Genomic DNA, 20,377 nt, shown 5'->3' on the forward strand with positions numbered 1-20,377 from the left:
GTAACTATGGCACACAGAGATGTGAACACACAGAGATATGAAAAATTCATGCCCTGACCTCTGTAGCTATGCCAGCCTAACTCCTTCTGTAGAGCAGTGCCATTGTAGCATCCAGATTATAGACACAATCTTTGTGTAAACTGCTTATTTTCAACAGTAGAAAACCTACTATGGATCCAGTGCAGTATAATCCATAATAAACCATGGCCACAGTCCATAACTGAAATGGTAACTCAGAATGAGTTTGACACCCTTGCTTTGAAGGAAAGTTGTGGGAAGGAAGCTTATATGCAGGGACACAAACTCAAGAAGAAAGGATTTGGACAAAAGGTGCAGGTTGCATATATGTATGCATGCACACAAATACGAATAAGAGATCAAAAGTAATCCTGGAATGAGATGTGTGGACACCTAAAATAAAATAAACTCCAAAAAGGGGGAAGTTCTAGACTCCCTGGCTGTGGGGATGGAGTGACCAGATATTAGGTAATAGGCAGGAGTAGGAAACCCAAAGATAGCAATGATCAGATGAGGGAGGATGGTTGTGGAATTTAACAGATGTCCACAATACTACAGCCACTGGCTGCTGCTTCTAAAATAATCCATAGTTAACAGTTAAAATGCTGATTTGCCTCTTGTTCAGTTTTAGCTGTTATAAAGGAGAAATCTCTGCTACCTCCTCAAGCCTTCTTTGTTGCCATTACAATAAAATCTCCACTTCCTTCCCATGTTACTGTTCATAAGCTTTTCAAGCAGCAACAGAGCACAGTTGATATGATTCGTGTTATTTCATTGCTATTTAGAGGACTTGATTTGATCAATTTCATGACTGCTAGTCCATTTAATTTCATTTGCATTGCCGCTTTGTAAGACTAAAAGTAGCTGATCCTACTGGAACTGTGTTTCTGTAGCCTAAGGAAGACAGCACTACATTGATGCACATTTATGATATTTTCTTTACAGTCATACTTAATAGAAACATTTTTCATGGTAAACTTATTCTATTATAATACAGGCAGTCCCCGGGTTACGTACAAGATAGGGATTGTAGGTTTGTTCTTAAGTTGAATTTGTATGTAAGTCGGAACTGGCGTCCAGATTCAGCCGCTGCTGAAACTGATCAGTTTCAACAGCGGCTGAATCTGGACGCCAGTTCTGACTTACATACAGATTCAACTTAAGAATCCCAGGCATCCGCAAGTCAGCTGCTGCTGAAACTGATCAGCGGCGCGGGACCCCTCCGCCTCCCCGGCTTTGCTCCAGGTGTCCCTGGTCTGCTGGAGACGGTCCCCAACAGACCAGAGGCACCAGGAGCAAAGCGGCAGCGGCGGCGAAGTGCCACGCCTCTGAGGTTTTGCTCTGGCAAAGCCTCAGAGGCGCGGGACTCCGCTGCCGCTGCCGCTTTGCTCCCGGTGCCTCTGGTCTGCTGGGGACCGTCTCCAGCAGACCAGGGACACCGGGAGCAAAGCGGCAGCGGCGGCAGAGTCCCGCACCTCTGAGGCTTTGCCACAGCAAAGCCTCAGAGGCGCGGGACCCCTCCGCCTCCCCGGCTTTGCTCCGGGTGTCCCTGGTCTGCTGGAGACGGTCCCCAGAGGTCGAGGTGGCAGGACCGCTGCGCTCTGGGCGGTCCCGCTGCCTGCGAGCTCCGGGGCAAGAAAGCCCCGTTCATAAGTGCGGATCCAACGTAAGTCGGATCCGCGTTACTCGGAGACTGCCTGTAATAGTGCATGTCTCCCACCCTCCTTGTGCTGGGTGGCAAAGAATTGTTTTAATCTTTTCTTAACTGTGAGATGCCACAAACTTAGCCTGGAATCTGAATCTGGGTTCTCTCTAGCTATTTGATCTCCTACAACTGTGCTTCTATCAACCAGAAGTATGTGTTGCTAGTAAGCAGAGGCCCTCCAGGGGGTACTCCAGCTCATCTAGATATTTACCTAGTTTTACAAGAAGCTACATGAAAAGAAGTAACAAAGTCAGTACTAACTAAAATTCCATACAAATAGTGACTTATTTATAATACTCTGTATATTATACATTGAAATATAAGTACAATTATATGGTAAAATGATAAAATAGGCAGTTTTTCAGTAATAGTAACTTATATTTTTATGTCTGATTTTGTGAGCAAGAATTTTTTGAATGAGGTGAACTTGGGTATGCAAGACAAATCAGACAACTGGAAGGGCCACAGTAGTCTGGAAAGTTTGAGAACAGTTGCTCCATAGTAAATGTTTTTGACTGGATATTTATTAACAGCTCTATTGATATATGAGCCAAAAAGGAACCTGTTTCTGTAGCACAAACTGAAGTAAAATGTAATAAAGGTTTGTTGCTAGTCAGCAGGCCTTGCTTAGAAAAATATAGAAGGAGCGTCTGTTAAGTGCCACTTTACCAGAGCCCGCCCAAGGTACGGGCCAACCGGGCTACCGTAGGGGGTGCTGCGTGGGGCTGCCGGGCAAGGCGTGGGCCTCCCGGGGGCGGTGCCACACATGCACTGCGCACCTGGGGCGGGGGGGTGCTGTGCGCCCGGGGCTGGAGCCGCACATGCATCGCACTCCTGGGTGTGGCGCCATGCTCCTGGGGTGCACGAATGGCTTGGGCCGGCCCTACACTTTACATAGACATTTTTCTGAGGACAACCTCCTTTTAACATCCCATTTTGATAAATGGAGAAAGTTTCATCTTTCTGAACTATTATTTCTGTATGTTTTGAAATTGAGGCAGCACAGCATCGGGTCATGTAGAAAAGATTGTCTCTCTAATCGTAAAACAGGATTTTTTTTGTTAATGAAAGTTTAGATTTAGAAGAAATTGATGAAACCACCAAAGAAGTGGTGGCATAATGCTAGTGAATAATAGTTTAGTCTGTTCTCTGTAGAAGAATTTAAGCAACATTTCTTTTTCTTATTTTATGGTGGCTTTTTTAAAAATGAAATGAAATTTGCTTGTTTTTAAACATTTAATTATAATTTGTTTCACATATTCTACTTTCTCTAGAGTCTCATAACACCCATTGGTAACTTTTGTTACTTCTCCAATCTTACATTCTTAACTTTTCTTCTTTTAAATATTTCTATGTGAACAACCAAACAGCAAGGGAAAAGTGACGACTAAATTGGAAAAATGGCACTAACTATATACTATGTGCCCAATTCCAATCCCCTTGTAGTCAATGGAAAGACTTTAATTGATTTTCACGGGGATGAAATCAGTTCTTATTCTAAATTCCCAGAAAGACACCAAAGTCAAGTTGAAAAAATTCAGTGTAAGATTACTGTTCTATTCCAATCTCTATCCAGTGAAGAAATAGTACTGGACAGTTCACCACATAGTCTGCTGATGTTCAGAATTGGAAGCTGTAACACACAAGTTTTTTAATCCAGTGTTAAGTGGGCAATACCATTGGGAATTTAGTGAGGAGAGGGAGAAAACTGTATTTCAAAAATAGCAAGAGCCGTTTTGAAGGACTGTTTCACCTGTTATGCACTGACTCTTGTCAGATCTAAATTCTGTTTTCATTTAAGTTTTTAGAATTGACAGCCTTTAATTCTTTTGCAACATTTTAAAATCTATTTTAAGGAGTTGCAGGTTCATGAGGGAAACACAGATTTCCTGATATCAGAGTACCGCTGCATTTTAGAGGAAGCAGACCACCTACTTGAGGAGTACAAGAAACAACCTGCACATCTTGAGAGACTTTATGGTTTGTTCATAATATAACTTTTCTCTTTTTTAAAAAATATTAAAAATAGTAATGAGCAGAGAGATAAAAATAGAGTTCTAAGTTTTCTAGTAATAGCACTAGAATAAATTTGTCAGGTAGGTACAATAGAGTAACGCCACGAAGACCAGTAGATCATGGTGAATATGCCTGTAAAACTCTTCTCAGTAAACTCAAGAGTCTGGGTATTACAGAAAATTTTAATATTATGAATTGAAACTGAAAAATATACGGTATGTAAAAATCAAACTATGTACTTAGTATTATTGACATACATATAAGGACAAATGTAAAGTATGGCACATAAGAAAGAACAATAACTTGCACACATAGAAGATGGGAAATGACTAGGCTAGAGTACTGTGGAAAGGGATTTGCGGGTCATAATGGATCACAAGCAAAATATGAATGAACTGTATAATGCTGTTGCAAAAAAAGCAAACATTGTTCAACAGGAGTGTTGTAAGCAAGACACGAGAAGTAATTCTTCTGCTCTACTTTGAGCTTATTAGGCATCTGAAGTAGCGTGTCTAGTTTGGGTGTCACATTTCAGGGAAGATACATACAAATGATAGTCAAAAGAAGAGCAACAAATGATGAAAGGTATAGAAAACATGATCTGTGAGGGAAGATTGGGAAAAAAAAATGGTATGTTTAGTCTGGAGAGGACACGGAGGAGACAGGATTAATTTTCAAGTACCTAAAATATGGTTACAAAGAGGAGGGAGAAAAATCGTTCTCCTTAACCACTGACGATAGGACAAAAAGCAATGAGTTTGAATTGTTGTAAGGGCAGTTTAGATTGAACATCAGGAAAAATTTCCTAAATATCAGGATGGCTAAGTACTGGAATTAATTGCCAAAGGAGGTTATGCAATCTCCATCATGGGAGATTTTTAAGAGCAGGTTACACAAACATCTGTCAGGGATGATCTAAATAATACTCAGTCCTGCTAGGAGTGCAGGGGACACAATTAGAAGACCTCTCAAAGTCCCTTCCCGTCCTATGATTCTGTGTGAAACTCTTCAGAAACTCAAGAACAATTCAAGAGAGAACCTTAGAAAATGAATCAATGAAATTAAAGGCAGTGCTGAAAATTCAAGAGTTGGATTATTCTGATGAGATTCATGCACTTTATTTAGTGAAATGCTAAAATAGAGGGATTACTCTGCTTGTTATAACCCCAGTTCAAGAATGGATCCTTATTCACAGGGCTTGACAAACGGCAGCGAAATCCGCTCGCCAGTCCCACACTGCGCATGCGCAAGACACTCATTGCGCATGCGCACGCCACCGGTGAACAGGGCAACCGGCTGAAATCTACTCACCACGGACGAGTAGATTCAATGATTTGTCGAGCTCTGCTTATTCAGGACAGCTCTTCAACATGAGCTTAACTTTGGATATGTTAAGGACCATTGAAATATGTCAAATGCTATTTTAACTAACAATGGGTTTCAACATGTCCTTACGTTCTCTCCTGAATCAGGGTCTAAGTGCACTTACATTGAAAGGCATAGTGGGAAATTTAAATATAAGGCTTCAGTAATCCTACATACACAGGCCGTGATTTGGATGACATATCTTAAACTTTTTTTTTGGTTAAACAATTTTCATTCTGTTCTTAAGAGCACACTTGATATGTAGGTAATTCAAAGGCACAAATGCTGTTGTTTAGAATATAGCTGAAACACAAAGTATTGTAGGATCCCAAGGCCTCTGATACTTCAACTGTAAATGAATTTTTTAAATTATGTACTTTTAAACTAAATTATTTTTAGTTCTATAAGATAATAGAAAACCAGCCATAATTTAACTTAGATTGTATAAATACTGTAGTAGGTTTCATGTAGTAAAAATAAAATGAAGATTAACTCTTGTTAATGAAAATTATTTTTGCAGGCATGATTACAGATCTCTTCATTGACAAATTTAAATTTAAAGGCACAAATGTGAAAACCAAAGTTCCTCTTCTTCTGGAAATTTTGGACAGTTATGACCAAAATGCACTGATGGCATTTTTCAATACTGCTGTCTAAACTAGAAGAAATTATATACTGAGACAGCTTTCTTCCTGATGTGAAGTAGGACAATCAGATATTGAATAAGTTTAATTTAAGTGCTAATATGTGATTTGTATGTAATGTTTTGCTGCGTTGACAATTCTGGAACATGTTTCCAAACCTGTATTTGTTACAGTATGTTCAGAATTTGAGCTGAAATTTACTGAGAAGCCTATTGCATATAAAGTATGCTTAAATTTGAATATTGATCATACCAGCTGAAGAAAATTGTGATAGCATGAGATGAGAAGACTTAAAAACTTGTTAAAAAATGTTTTTGTTAATCTAGTTAAACAGGGCATGGAAGAAGAGTCCACAGTTGTAAGAGTACTAGTGAAACAAGTCTTCATGGACTTGGCATCTGTTTAATATTAAATATGTTGGGGCAAATTAAGTAACAACTAAAATGTATAGCTGTACAAAACCGTTTAAAATATTGTATAAAGAAAATTGTACAAAACTAAGTTACTTGTATGTTGTGTATATAGTATAGATATTGAAGACAAGTTTGTATGTAGGAAGGGAAAGAGGTACTCAGTGGCTTTAAAAGATAATCAGGTATATAGTTTCATTCTGTTACATAAACCATCTAGTAAGTACAAAATTCTTAACACACAAAGTCTCATATATAGGTCCCTTAGGCTCTACACAGTGGAGCGTTATTTTGCGTCTTAAGAGCAAGCCTGTTATATCGAAATCTAACAGGCTCGCTATTCCGACGTCCCGGTAAACCTCATTGTATAAGGGATAAGACACGTTTTGGAATAGTGCCTTATTTTGAAATTTGGAATTGTGTAGATAGTGCCAGATTTCAAAATAAGCTATTTTGAAATAACATCAAAATAAACTACGAAATTTGCTATGTGTAATGGTGCTGTGTAGAGGCACCCTTAGCGTAGATGGAGTTTCATTGCTTCCATACTGCTCTTATGCTTGAAACCCTCAGTGTCACAATATATTAGATACAACCCTCTGTGTGTTTTTTTCCTTCAAAACTTTCCCCAAAACTTTATATTACAAAGTCCACAATCTCTCATATCTTTTAGTAATAGTGGAATAGCCTGTTTCTCTCAAAGCATTTTTGAGAACACTTCTCTATCCACTGGATTTAGATTGTAAGCATATTAGGGCAGGAAGACTATCTAATTTTAATTGTACAGCATCAAGCATGCTGTCTGTGCCTAGTAAAAATAAATTTATTTTCAAAGAGTGAGATTGCATTTAATTATTTACACTTGCTCAAATAGCCAATGTGGTTTCATAGTATACCAGATGATCCAGAGGCAGAGATGATGAACTGAGCCTCATAGCATCATGTGATGCCGAGGAGTCTTCCTTGTAACATATCAAAATCTAAATTTTCATTTAGCAAACACATTTATGTTTCTAGCTCGTCATGGTTGCCAAGAAAAGCTTGAAAATGTGACTGAAGTGAAACTGATGCAGTGGTGTTTGGCAACAACCTAATGCCAGAGAAGAATTCGGCTGTGTCTACATTGGCACCCTTTTCCGGAAAAGGGATGCTAATGAGACAAGTCGGAATTGCAAATGCCGCGGGGGATTTAAATATCTCCCGCGGCATTTGCATGAACATGGCTGCCGCTTTTTTCCGGCTCGGGGCTTTGCCGGAGAAAAGCGCCAGTCTAGACGGGATCTTTCAGAAAATAAAGCCTTTTCCGGAAGATCCCTTATTCCTGATTTTAAGAGGAATAAGGGATCTTCCGGAAAATGCTTTATTTTCCGAAAGATCCCGTCTAGACTGGCGCTTTTCTCCGGCAAAGCCCCGAGCCAGAAAAAAGCGGCAACCATGTTCATGCAAATGCCGCAGGGGATATTTAAATCCCCCGGGGCATTTGCAATTCCGAAGTGTCTCATTAGCATCCCTTTTCCGGAAAAGGGTGCCAATGTAGACACAGTCGAAGTGTCTTCCAATATACCCACTTGCCAAGCAAGCCAGAACGCACTGCTAGATTGGCTTTCGCTGTGTTTGGGATTCTCTTGGCTCCACTTCTTTGCTTTGACCTTTTGCTGTTATGGGCCAGGTGAAGAGGAAGAATAAAGCTCTGGTTGTCTCTCGTGCCATCCAGTTAAGGCACCAAAATTATGAAAACCTTCATATTATGATCATTCCTCTCCCTTTTTTTATATGCTGCGATTAGCAGTTAAATAGTTAAAAGCTGACATCTACGTTAAAGATATGCATTCAAGGTTTGTCCTTAATATGACATCTGGTCTTCTCCCCCAAACAATTACAGAGTAGCTTCATCTTATATAAAACTGCTTGTCTCTCCTTGCTATTTTTTTTTCATTTCTATAATCACATTTCTTTTACAGTGTTGTTTGTTTCCTGCTGTTGTGTAAAAGACCCACTCAAACAGAAGCCAAGCTTTGATCCTGCAGTGGGATCTGACAGCACTGTCCCTTGCATGTATATAGAATCCAGTTGTACAAGCATATAGGACTACAGGTGGAAGTCAAAATTGACTGACTATACCAGCATAGCTATAAAAATGATTACATAAAGTGCTGTCATTTTTACAAAGTAATGAGAAAAGAGAAAATATTTTTTTCTTTCTTGTTAATGTTTAGGGTGATTTTAAACAACAGTAGGCTAACGGTTGTCAATAACAATAGGTTTTAAGCTGAAAACAACTGTAAGTGTGAAGGCAATTATCAAGCCTCTTGGATCTGGCTTTCTTTCTCACATTCCCAGTAACTTCACCACTATGCTGGAGGTAAGCTGACCAATTCCAAAAGCAACTGCTCATTCCTTCTGATTGCGCCATTTCCATTGCTAGTTCAAGTCCTTTATATTACAGCTCCAGTGTGACAGAAATAAAAACCTTCCTTTTGTTTTAAAAAAATGTCTTGAATGAAATTATTTTATTTTTAAATAGTCTCATCAATAAGGGAAGATTAATTTTCTTTGTAGTTGCTGAAGCATTGTGTAAGGATCAGATATCTATGAGATGACTGGATCAAATGGCAAATGCATATGTGCTTACACACATACCCTTCCCCTGATCTGTTGTACATAGATAATACAAATATACAGTAATTAATATCCTAAAATATGCAGTACAAACCCAAATAAAATTCTTAAGTCTAACAAAATGACATTACTTTTATGAATGCCCAAATTATATTTTTCTTTACCATTTTCCAATTCCCTTGTGCCCTGAATCCTTTGAAAAGGTATATTCATGAAGTCTACCAGCAAATGAAATACTGATCATTTTGAATAGATTTAATAAACAAGGATGGATTATATTTCCATTGGACCTCACATAAAACACACAAGAGCTCACTCATTTACTTATGAAAAACAATTGATAGGAGACTCCATGGGAAAATTTAGCTATTTGTTTTAGATTATTTAATGGCACGTAGTCAGGATGTCTCACCTGCTAGACAGCACCTAAAGTGCTGGGCATTCTGAGCCTGTAACAAGCTCTGCATGCGAATAGGAGAAAGAAGCCATTCCAGAATGGGGCTGTCAATGGCAGGCTGGGGCCACTGGCAGCAGGCTGGATCTAAGTAGCACCAAGGGCCGGGCCCAGCCCCCAGCCACCCGAATCTAAGTGTTGTGCTGCTCAAATTATCTTGGGGGTCCCGACATGAGTATATGGGAGTTGTGGTTGAAAAAAGGTTGTGCAACACTGCCTTAGAGGAAATACTACTATCTAAATTTCTAACACTATTTTTAACTTCACCTAAATTTTCCCCTGTAGGCTCATATCAAATGCAAATTCATCCTGACACTTCTTAGGGTTTAATAGGATCATAATTGGCCATACCATGACTATGGTCTAATGAACAAGTACTAGACAAAGACTAGAAGCTGTATGGCTTATATCTTGTGGCATGGGGTAATTAATTTAAAATATGGAGCACAATTTCACCTCTTCACTTTTTAATTCTCACCAGCTATTAAACCTAGTCTACATCAGGTAAGTTAGGATACCTAATTCGTCACTTATGCAATTCCACCAATGGTAGCAACATTGCCTATAAAGTAGGCAAGGTTCAGGTGATTCTATCACGGATACTGATTTTACCATTACTACATTTTTTAGTGAAGCATTATTAAATATTTGTATTGCTTTAGTGCCTAGGAGCCCCAAACATGTATTAGGACTCAATTGTGCTAAGTATTATACAAACACATAACAAAAACAATAATAGAATCATAGAGTTGGAAGAGACCTCAGGAGGTCCTCAAGTCCAGCCCCTGGCCAAGGCAGGACCAATCCCAACTAAATCAACCCAGCCAGGGCTTAGTCAAGCCGAGACTTAAAAACCTCTAGGGATGGAGATTCCACCACCTCCCTAGGTAATCCATTACAGTACTTCACCACCCCCACAAACATGATACAGTTCTGCGGTGATCTGGAAGCCTACGTTAGCCGTCTCCGACTCAAAGAATACTTTCAACACAACACTGAACAGCGCACTGACACACAGATACCCTCCTACCAACAGCACAAGAAGAAGAACTCCACATGGACTCCTCCTGAGGGTTTAAATGACAATCTGGACCTATACATAGAATGCTTCTGCCGACGTGCACAGGCAGAAATTGTGGAAAAACAGCATCGCTTGCCTGGTAACCTCAGTTGTGCAGAACACAATGCCATCCACAGCCTCAGAAACAGCTCTGACATTATAATCAAAGAGGCTGATAAAAGAGGTGCTGTTGTTATCATGAACAGGTCTGACTACCAAAAGGAGGCTGCCAGACAACTCTCTAATACCAGATTCCACAGGCCACTTTCCTCAGATCCCTCTGAGGAGTACACTAAGAAACTGCACCATCTTCTCAGGACACTCCCTACACGCACAGGACCAAATCAACAAACCCTTAGAGCCCCGACCGGGGTTATTCTATCTACTACCAAAGATCCACAAACCTGGAAGTCCTGAACACCCCATCTTTTCAGGCATTGGCACTCTCACTGAAGGACTGTCTGGATATGTGGACTCTCTATTCAGACCCTACGCCACCAGCACTCTCAGCTATCTCTGTGACACCACTGATTTCCTGAGAAACTACAATGCATTGGTGATCTTCCAGAAAACACCATCTTAGCCACCATGGATGTAGAGGCTTTCTACACAAACATCCCACACATAGATGGAATACAAGCTGTCAGGAACAGTATCCCTGATGATGCCACAGCACAACTGGTGGCTGAGCTCTGTGACTTTATCCTCACACACAACTATTTAAGATTCGGGGACAATATATACCTCCAAGCCAGTGGCACTGCTATGGGCCCACAATATGGCCCCACAATATGCCAACATTTTTATGGCTGACCTGGAACAATGCTTCCTCAGCTCTTGTCCACTAACGCTCCTTCTCTACCTACGCTACATTGATGACATCTTCATCATCTGGACCCATGGGAAGGAGACTCTGGAAGAATTCCACCACGATTTCAACAATTTCCACCCCACCATCAACCTCAGCCTGGACCAGTCTACACAAGAGATCCATTTCCCGGACAGCATGGTGCAAATAAGTGATGGTCACATAAACACCACCCTATACTGAAAACCTACTGACCGCTATGCCTACCTTCATGCCTCTAGCTTCCATCCAGGACACACCACACGATCCATTTTCTACAGCCAAGCACTAAGGTACAACCGCATTTGCTCCAACCCCTCAGAGACCAACACCTACCAGATCTTCACCAAGCATTCTTGAAACTACCATACCCACACAAGGAAGTGAGGAAACTGATTAACAGAGCCATATGTGTGCCCAGAAGCCTCCTACTACAAGACAAGCCCAAGAAAGAAACCAATAGAACACCACTGGCCATCATCTACAATCCTCAGCTAAAACCTCTCCAACGCATCATTAGTGATCTACAACCCATCCTGGACAATGATCCCTCAATTTCACAGGCCTTGGGAGGCAGGCCAGTCTTCGCCCACAGACAACCCACCAACCTGAAGCAAATTCTCACCAGCAACTATACACAGCACCACAGTAACTCAGGAACCAATCCATGCAACAAACCTCGGTGCCAACTCTGCCCTCATATCTACACCAGCCACACCATCACAGGACCTAACCAGATCAGCCACAGCATCACAAGTTCATTCACCTGCACATCTACCAATATAATATACACCATTATGTGCCAGCAATGCCCCTCTGCTATATATATCGGCGAAACCGGACAGTCCCTACGTAAAAGAATAAATGGACGCAAATCAGATATTAGGAATGACAATATACAAAAACCTGTAGGAGAACACTTCAATCTCCCTGGACACCCAGTAGCAGATTTAAAGGTAGCCATCCTGCAGCAAAAAAACTTCAAGACCAGACTTCAAAGAGAAACTGCTGAGCTACAGTTCATCTGCAAATTTGACCCCATCAGATTAGGATTAAACAAAGATTGTGAATGGCTAGCCAACTACAAAAGCAGCTTCTCCTCTCTTGGTGTTCATAGCGCCACATCAACTACTAGAAGTGGGCGTCACCCTCTCTGAGGGTATGTCTACACTACCCTCCTACTTCGAACTAGGAGGGTAATGTAGGCATACCGCACTTGCTAATGAAGCCCGGGATTTGAATTTCCCGGGCTTCATTAGCATAAGCGGGGAGCCGCCATTTTTAAATCCCCGCTGCTTCGAACCCCTTTCACGAGGAGTAACGGTAGTTCGGAATAGGCACCCTAGTCCGAACTACCTAGTAGACAGCCGGCGCCATTTTTAAATGCCGGCGAGTTCGGACTCCGTGCTGCGCGGCACGGACTAGCTAGTTCGGATTAGGCTTCTAATCCGAACTAGCTAGTCTGTGCCACGTGTAGCCGCGTGGCACGAAGTCCGAACTAGCCGGCATTTAAAAATGGCGCCGTCCGGCTTCATGCAAATGAAGCCCGGGAAATTCAAATCCCGGGCTTCATTTGCAATTGCGGATGACTACATTACCCCCGCTAGTTCGAACTAGCGGGGTAGTGTAGACATACCCTGACTGAATTAACCTTGTTATTTCTAGCCTACATATTTATACCTGCCTCTGGAAATTTCCACTACATGCATCTGACGAAGTGGGTCTTTGCCCACAAAAGCTTATGCTCCAATACATCTGTTAGCCTCCGGACTCCTTGTAGCTAATGAAATAGTTTTTCCTAATATCCAACATAGCCCTCCCCCACTGTAACTTGAGACCATTGCTCCTTGTTCTGCCATCCGTCACTACTGTGAACAGCCTTTCTCTATCCTCTTTGGAACCTCCCTTCAGGAAGTTGAAGGGTGCTATCAAATTCCCCTCGCTCCTCTCTTCTGCAGACTAAACAAACCCAAATCCCTCAGTCTCTCCTCATAAGTCATATGCTCCAGCCCCCTAATCATTTTGGTTGCCCTCCATTAGACCCTCTTCAGTGCTTCCACATCCTTTCTATAGTGGGGGGGGGGGGGCAGAACTGGACACAATACTCCACATGTGGCCTCACCAGAGCCGAATGAAGGGGAATAATCACTTCTCTAGATCTGCTGGCAATGTTCCTCCTAACGCAACCTAATATGCCATTAGTCTTCTTGGCTACAAGGGCACACTGTTGACTCATATCCAGCTTCTCATCCACTGTAATCCCCAGGTCCTTTTCTGCAGAACTGCTACATAGCTAATCCCTATCCTAAGGAGTTTACAGTCTAAGCAAATGTGAGTGTTTGTGAAAATGGACCTAAAAATGCCTTACAGCTGCTACACTTTTAGTAAACTGAAAAACAGCAAATTCTACAAGCAAGTTCTACTATATTCTGTTTTGTCCTATTCAGGTTCTTTTGCCACCCTAATCACCATAATATGGTAACCAAGAATGTGCTGATGCTGATCTGACAACAATTCAGTATTATGTCAGCTAGCACATTTCTAAATTTGGATTTTTTTCATGCATTTCACTATTATTTACTAACTACTGTGGGAAGACTGGAAATTCTGTTCATTATTTTTTAAATTGAATATGATATTGGAAAGGATTTTAAGGAAATGGCACGAGAACACAGGAGAGCCTTAAAACACAGATCACCCCAGTAACTATTTTTTTCCCTTCTTCCCCTGTAATTGTTAAAGTGTGGCCCCCATTTTTGGGCTGGGCTGAAGACTCTTTGGTGCAAGGACCTTAATATCAGCATATGCAAAATGTGGCATACAAAAGTATGAGAGGCGCTGCCAATTTCTGCCCCCTGGGCTGTGGGAGAGCACTGTGAAAGAGCTGTAGCAGAATGAAGGCTCTGCTTCTCTACTGGCAAAATATAAAGGGAAAGGCTGTGTATGCGGATTTGTTTTCCACATAACTCCTACAGATTTCTAGAAGTTAAAAAATTGAGCAATTACAATGTTTCTAGAACATTAAAAATATGGATGAAGAATTGCCTGCTATAAAATTAAATGGAAAGGTCATCAGAAAATTAGATCAGAGAATATTTTAATATACATGTGGCTTACACATACTTTTGTTCAGAGGCAATCCATCTGAGCAAACAAAGAACACGCCAGAGGGTTTAACTGATGAATGTAGTTGGTTACTAGCCTACAATCAACTTGAAATTCACAAGTACTGATTTATTTTTTTCTTACCTAATCTTAATATTAGAGTAATGACCAAAAGGCAGTTATACCCATGTGAAATGTTTTCTGTCAATTTGTAAACAATGGCCCCAGTGGCTGAGATTTTTGGTCCAGTCCAAACTTCGTCTTCCCATGGAGAGTTATTGCATTTACCCCAAATTTATTAATCTTGGAGAATGGGAGGCGTTCCCCTTCCACCCTCCCCACTCCATTCATCCTACCTCCCCCGTGGATGAAACTGTGAAACCAGTGCACAAAATATGCACATTCTCACAAGGACAAAAGGTGTTCTCTTCAGGGTTGGCCTTCAATATCAAAGGTTTGCGCTAATTCAGAGTGACCCTCGATTGCTTTTGCTGGCTCCTTGGCAGTCAGCTGCAACAGAAGCTTGGAAAATGCTTGCTTTCTTTGCAGTGTTGCTGCCGAAAGGAACAATCTAAATATTGGTCCATTCTGTGCCTTTACCCAGTTTCTTTATACAGTAAAACTCCATTGGTACAGCATCCAATGCTCCGGCACTCCTGATGGGCCAGCACGATCAGGAACCCGGAAGTGCTCCAGCTGCCGGACAATTGGAGCTGGTCTATGCCTGGCTTCCCCGATTCAGCTGCTGCTGAAACTGACCAGCAGCTGAATCGGGAAAGCCGGGGGCAGAGCAGCTGGAGTGCTGCCGGGTTGGTCCCGTAGCGCTGCCCCTCAGGGCTGCGGGACCAACCCGGCAGCACCCCAGCGGCTCTTGGGGACACCTGGGGAAGAGCCGCTGGAGTGTTGCTGGGTTGGTTCCGCAGCGCCAAGGGGCGGCGCTACGGGACCAACCTGGCAGCACCACAGCTGCTCTGCCCCAGGCATCTCCGATTCAGCTGAAACTGACCAGCAGCGGCTGAATCGGGGACGTCTGGAGCAGAGCCAGACTATCGGAAGGGGGGGCTATGAAGGGTCTGGGGTGGCATCCCCTCACACCCCACTCCAGACCCCTCATAGCCCCCCCTTCCAATAGCCCAGCATATCTGATGATCTGGCACCTCCTGGGTCCCAAAGGTGCCAGATTATCGGAAGTTTACTGCATTTGTAATTCCCTCTGTGGGTCCATGGGTGCAATTAGATGGAGGCTGGTAGTAACAGAGAGGGATTATTGTTAACTCCACTGAAGTAGAATGCACTAAGAATGCTGCGTACATGGGTTTATTCAGTTCTGTCTGGTTCTTATTCTCGCACTGGTTTCCAGTTTATTTAAAGATTAATTTTAACATGGTGTTAAAATTATTTATTTGTATTACAGTAGTGGTTATTGTTTTCATATGAGATTGGGGCCCAGTTGTGCTAAGTATTGTACAATGACTTGAGAGACTATCCAAATTGCTTACAGTGTACAACAGGCACAAATAGGAGACATGACTTACTAAAGATCACAAATCTGGTCACTAGGGGTATGTCTACACAGCAGTTATTATTCCGGAATAACATAACTGCTTGTTGTGTAGATGCAGACTATTTCGACATAATGTCAAAATAATGTCCAGCTGGAATAGTTCGTACTCTGACTCCTGAAACCCTCATTTTACGAGGAGTAAGGGATCCAGAGGAAGAGTGCTCTCTCAGACTTCCTGCTGTGCAGACAGTGCCAAAAACCAAGTTAAGCTATTTCGACTTAAGCTACGCAATTGACATAGCTTAATTTGCATAGTTTATTTCAGCTTTATGCAGATGTGCCCTAGCAGAGTTGAAAACAGAATTTAGCTTTCCTCAGTGCCTGGCCAATGTTTTATCCACTGGACAATCCTGCCTCTCCATATTTACATGATTTACAAATAAAAATAAAACATAGGACAAAAATAAAATAAATGTTAAATTATTTTCAGAGTATCTGGTACTGGAATATTGTTTTTTGTGCATCTCTTCACAGAGTAATAATGTAAAAAAGTACTATATTCTATAAATCCCTTAGACCACTGAATTTAGTATTAAATATGTTTAGAGTATGTTAAAGTTTGTATTCATTTCTCATCTTCAAGTAACTAAAACTTGCTCGCAATGTAAAATGAGTGTGTTTTGATTCCATGCCTTTTATTTATCTTTTACAGCTATTTTCTTCTATTGTTTACCAAAATAACAGCAATAATATCATTTTATAACATTTTTACAGTTTCAATATCAAAATTACAATGAAAATGCAATATTCACATAAAATATATTACCACAGAAAAAATTAGTGTAAAATCATCCAAAAGCTCTTTGGGAGGAGAGAAAGCAAAATGATATGTATGTATATCCTGAACATCTAATTAATAAATATTACTTTAAATGTCGTATGGGATCATGGTTAAATACTCAAAGGCATAAGCACATTTAATTATTAAGTGAAACAGATAAACCTCAAAAGTCTTATTTTTTTACTTCCATAGCTAGAAATTTTTTCACCATCTTAGTCATAGAAACTGCCCCCCATTTTCAATGTTATATAAGCAGTATTTTCCTTGGACAAAAAAACCAAGAGCAATTAATTTAAATCTTAACAGTGTTTTTGTCTGTTTAGATAAATTGGCTTTTGATCTACCAGGCAATAGAAAATCATTTTTTATTAAATACAAATAAAAATGAGTTAACTCAAAGTAACTATTTCCTGCTTTCCCTCCTCAAAATACAAAAACCAACTAGTAAGTGGGAATGGGGACAGTGATTCCGTGTTCCCTATAAAGGTGTGATCCTGAAGTCTCTTAAGTTGGTGAAATGAGTTGCGATGGTTTGTGTTCAATGTTTAGTTGATAGCTGTTGTCAGAGAATATTATCACAATTGGTATCTATGTCAGTGTCAGTAGCGTAGAGGGATGGGACATACCTAATTATTTTTTGACACCCACGAGTGATATCTCCAGAAATGGATGGTTACATTAATGTGATAGAATAGGGAAACTTACACTTCTAGTGCCATTGCTGTGCTAGCGTTGAAGAAAAAACAGATTTCAGTCTTGTGTACTATAAGTCCAGTATTTTTAACACAAGCACTACATTAACTGTAGTAATAGGCCAATCTTTTAATTAGTTTATTTATATCATCTGTGTTTTAAAATATTACAGCCCAGAAAATGTCTCAAGCCATAAAAATGAAATCTGTGATTTTAAATTCCACTACAAATCTCCTAGCATTTACCACACACTTCAAAATTCACTCTATAAGTAAAGGTCTGTATATGTAGGTGGTTTTGTAATACTAAGAACTTTTACAAGAATCACTTCTAATTTATGTTGTTAGAGCAAAGTAAATGATTATTGAGAAATAAGCACTATAAATGGTGCCCTTATAATAAGAAAGATTTCACATACAGCATCATCAACCATTTTGTGCCATTTAATAGCATGAAAACTGTCTATAAAGATGATAAAATATGAGTAGTAATAATAACATTAAATGAATCAGTACAGGCAGTCCCCAACTTACGCGGATCCGACTTATGTCGGATCCGCACTTACGAACGGGGCTTTTCTCGCCCCAGAGCTCACGGGCGGCAGGTCGCCACCCGTGTCCTCCGGGGCGAGAAAAGCTTCTCCCGGTCTCCCTGGTCTGCTGGGGGGGTCCAGCGGCTTTGCTGGACCCCCCCAGCAGACCAGTGGTACAGGAGCAAAACCGTGGAGCACGCCCGCAGCGGGACAGCCCGGGCGCGCTTGGGCTGTCCCACTGCGGGCGTGCTCCGTGGCTTTGCTCTCCGTCTCCCTGGTCTGCAGGGAGAAGGGGAGCAAAGCCTTGGAGCACGCCCGCAGCGGGACAGCCCAGGCATGCTTGGGCTGTCCCGCTGCGGGCGTGCTCCGTGGCTTTGCTCCCCGTCTCCCTGGTCTGACCAGCAGACCAGGGAGAAGGGGAGCAAAGCTGCGGAGCACGCCCGCAGCGGGACAGCCCGGGCACGCGTGGACTGTCCCGCTGCCCGCGTGCTCTGCGGCTTTGCTCCGCGTCTCCCAGGTCAGTAGACCAGGGAGACGGAGCAAAGCCGTGGAGGACTTGGGCGGTCCCGCCACCCCCGTCTCCCTGGTCTGCTGGGGTGGGGAGCAGCTAGTGCCCCCCCCCCAACAGACCAGGCTTTTCTTGCCTACCCCTGGGGTTGAGCAGCTGGGGGCTGCCGGTTTGGTCAGTTTCAGCAGCGGCTGAATCAGGACGCCTCGGGCAGAGCAGCTGGGGTGCTGCTGGGTTGCTCCAGTAATGCCGAGGAGCCGCGCTACTGGAGCAACCCAGCAGCACCCCAGCTGCTCTGCCCCAGGCGTCCCCAAGTCAGCCGCTGCTGAAACTGACCAGCGGCTGACTACAGGAAGCCCGAGGCAGAGTTGCTCTGCCCCAGGCTTCCTGGAATCAGCCGCTGATCAGTTTCAGCAGCAGCTGACTTGGGGACGCCTGGGTTTCTTAAGTTGAATCTGTATGTAAGTCAGAACTGGCATCCAGATTCAGCTGCGGTTGAAACTGATCAGTTTCAGCAGGCGGACGCCAGTTCCAACTTACATACAGATTCAACTTAAGAACAAACCTACAGTCCCTATCTTGTAGTAACCCGGGGACTGCCTGTAATCTGAAATAAAAGCAAGGAGTAGTCCTGCGGCACCTTAGAGAGTAACAAATATTTATAGTGTCATAAGCTTTCATGGGCAAAACCTACTTCTTCAGCAAACTCATCTGAACTGGGTTTTGCCCATTAAAGTTCACGATACTATATATATTTTTGTTAGTAGTTCTGTGGCCCCTAGAGACCGGCGGTGTGTCTACATTGGTGCGATCTTGCACAAAAGCAGTCGCTTTTGCGCAAAAACTTGCTGCCTGTCTACACTGGCTGTGAGTTCTTGCGCAAGAACACTGACGTTCTAATGTATGAAATCAGGGCTTCTTGCACAAGAACTCTGATGCTCCTGCTCAGGAATAAACCCTCTTCCGCAACTGTTCTTGTGCAAGAGGCCAGTGTAGACAGGCAACATGAATTTTTGCACAAGAAAGCCCTATGGTTAAAATGGCCATCAGAGCTTTCTTGCTGCAAGAGAGCATCTACGCTGGCATGGATGCTCTTGCACAAAAGCACATGGCAATGTAGCCGCTCTAGCTCTGGAAGTAGGAAGAAGAGATCCTCCGGAAAAGGGCTTTATTCCGGAGGATTGCGCCAGTCTAGACTCTCTTTTCCAGCTTTTCCCCAAGCCGGAAAAAAAGCGGCAGCCATGTTTATTTAAATCCCGCGGGGGATATTTAAATCCCCCGCGGATTTCCCTATTCTGACTTGCCTGCTTTGCATGCCTCTTCCGGAGAAGGGGCCAGTTCAGACGTAGCCTAAGTGTTTTAAAAGTTACAGACTAACATAGCTACCCTTCTGAGACATTTGAAATAAAAGATCACTTACCTATACAGGGGCAAAAAGGAATTCTTTTTCTAGAAAGCCAACTCCCAACCAGCTCTTGGGTCCTTCCTTATGTAGAACTGGAATCAGGGGCATGGGAGGGGAAAGTGATTCTCAGTAGATTAGGGATTTTAAGTTAGGTTCAATGGTTCTCAGCATCCCCCCCCCCCCCCCCCATAGAAATTATTCCAGCACACCTGCTAGCAAAAAGAGAGGCGGCAAACAATTCCTAGTGATAGGCAACAAACAGCGAATGGGGGGCTGGTTCACGAGGGGCAGAGTCTAGCTCGCATGTTTTTTATATTTAAAACTACCCCTGAGTCTGGGACCCTGGAGGAGCCAAAGGCCATTGAAGTCGAGTACGAATCTTCATGGCCTCCAAACGGGGCTCGGATCAGGCCCCGCGCCGGGCAGGAGAGTTAAAAGTGTAACGCGAGCCCACGGGCGTGAATCTGCACCGAACGCCCCCAACCCTCCTTTCCCCCCCGCGACCACGTGCCGAGCGGTGCGGGATCGGGGCCGCAGCGCTCCTAGGGCAGTGACGTCACCACTCCCCCGCCCCGGGCGTTCTTTCTCTTCCCCCGCCCCGCCCCGCCCCCAGCGCGGCACGTTTGGGCCCTGCGGCGTGCCGTCGGCGGC

General features: G+C 42.7%; 1 protein-coding gene and 1 long non-coding RNA gene across 4 annotated transcripts in view; one reads left to right on the forward strand and one right to left on the reverse strand.

The window, feature by feature from the left end:
• The window catches only part of BBS7 (Bardet-Biedl syndrome 7), a 39,443-nt gene extending 32,448 nt beyond the window's left edge, over positions 1 to 6,995 (forward strand). For both annotated transcript variants that reach the window (XM_006125589.4, XM_014574838.4), the window contains exons 18-19: positions 3,580 to 3,703; positions 5,625 to 6,995. In XM_006125589.4, coding sequence (XP_006125651.3) covers positions 3,580 to 3,703; positions 5,625 to 5,761 — 261 coding nt within the window. In that variant the 3' untranslated portion in view covers positions 5,762 to 6,995. The remainder of the gene's footprint in view (positions 1 to 3,579; positions 3,704 to 5,624) is intronic.
• LOC102459402 (uncharacterized) overlaps positions 1 to 20,296 on the reverse strand; it is a 38,660-nt gene extending 18,364 nt beyond the window's left edge. For both annotated transcript variants that reach the window (XR_012904102.2, XR_332227.5), the window contains exon 1: positions 19,742 to 20,296. This is a non-coding gene — a long non-coding RNA (uncharacterized LOC102459402). The remainder of the gene's footprint in view (positions 1 to 19,741) is intronic.
• Between the last annotated feature and the right edge of the window lie 81 nt (positions 20,297 to 20,377).

The sequence above is a fragment of the Pelodiscus sinensis genome, chromosome 4 (genome assembly GCF_052426305.1).
Source record: "Pelodiscus sinensis isolate ZL-2025 chromosome 4, ASM5242630v1, whole genome shotgun sequence".
NCBI lineage: Eukaryota > Metazoa > Chordata > Testudines > Trionychidae > Pelodiscus > Pelodiscus sinensis.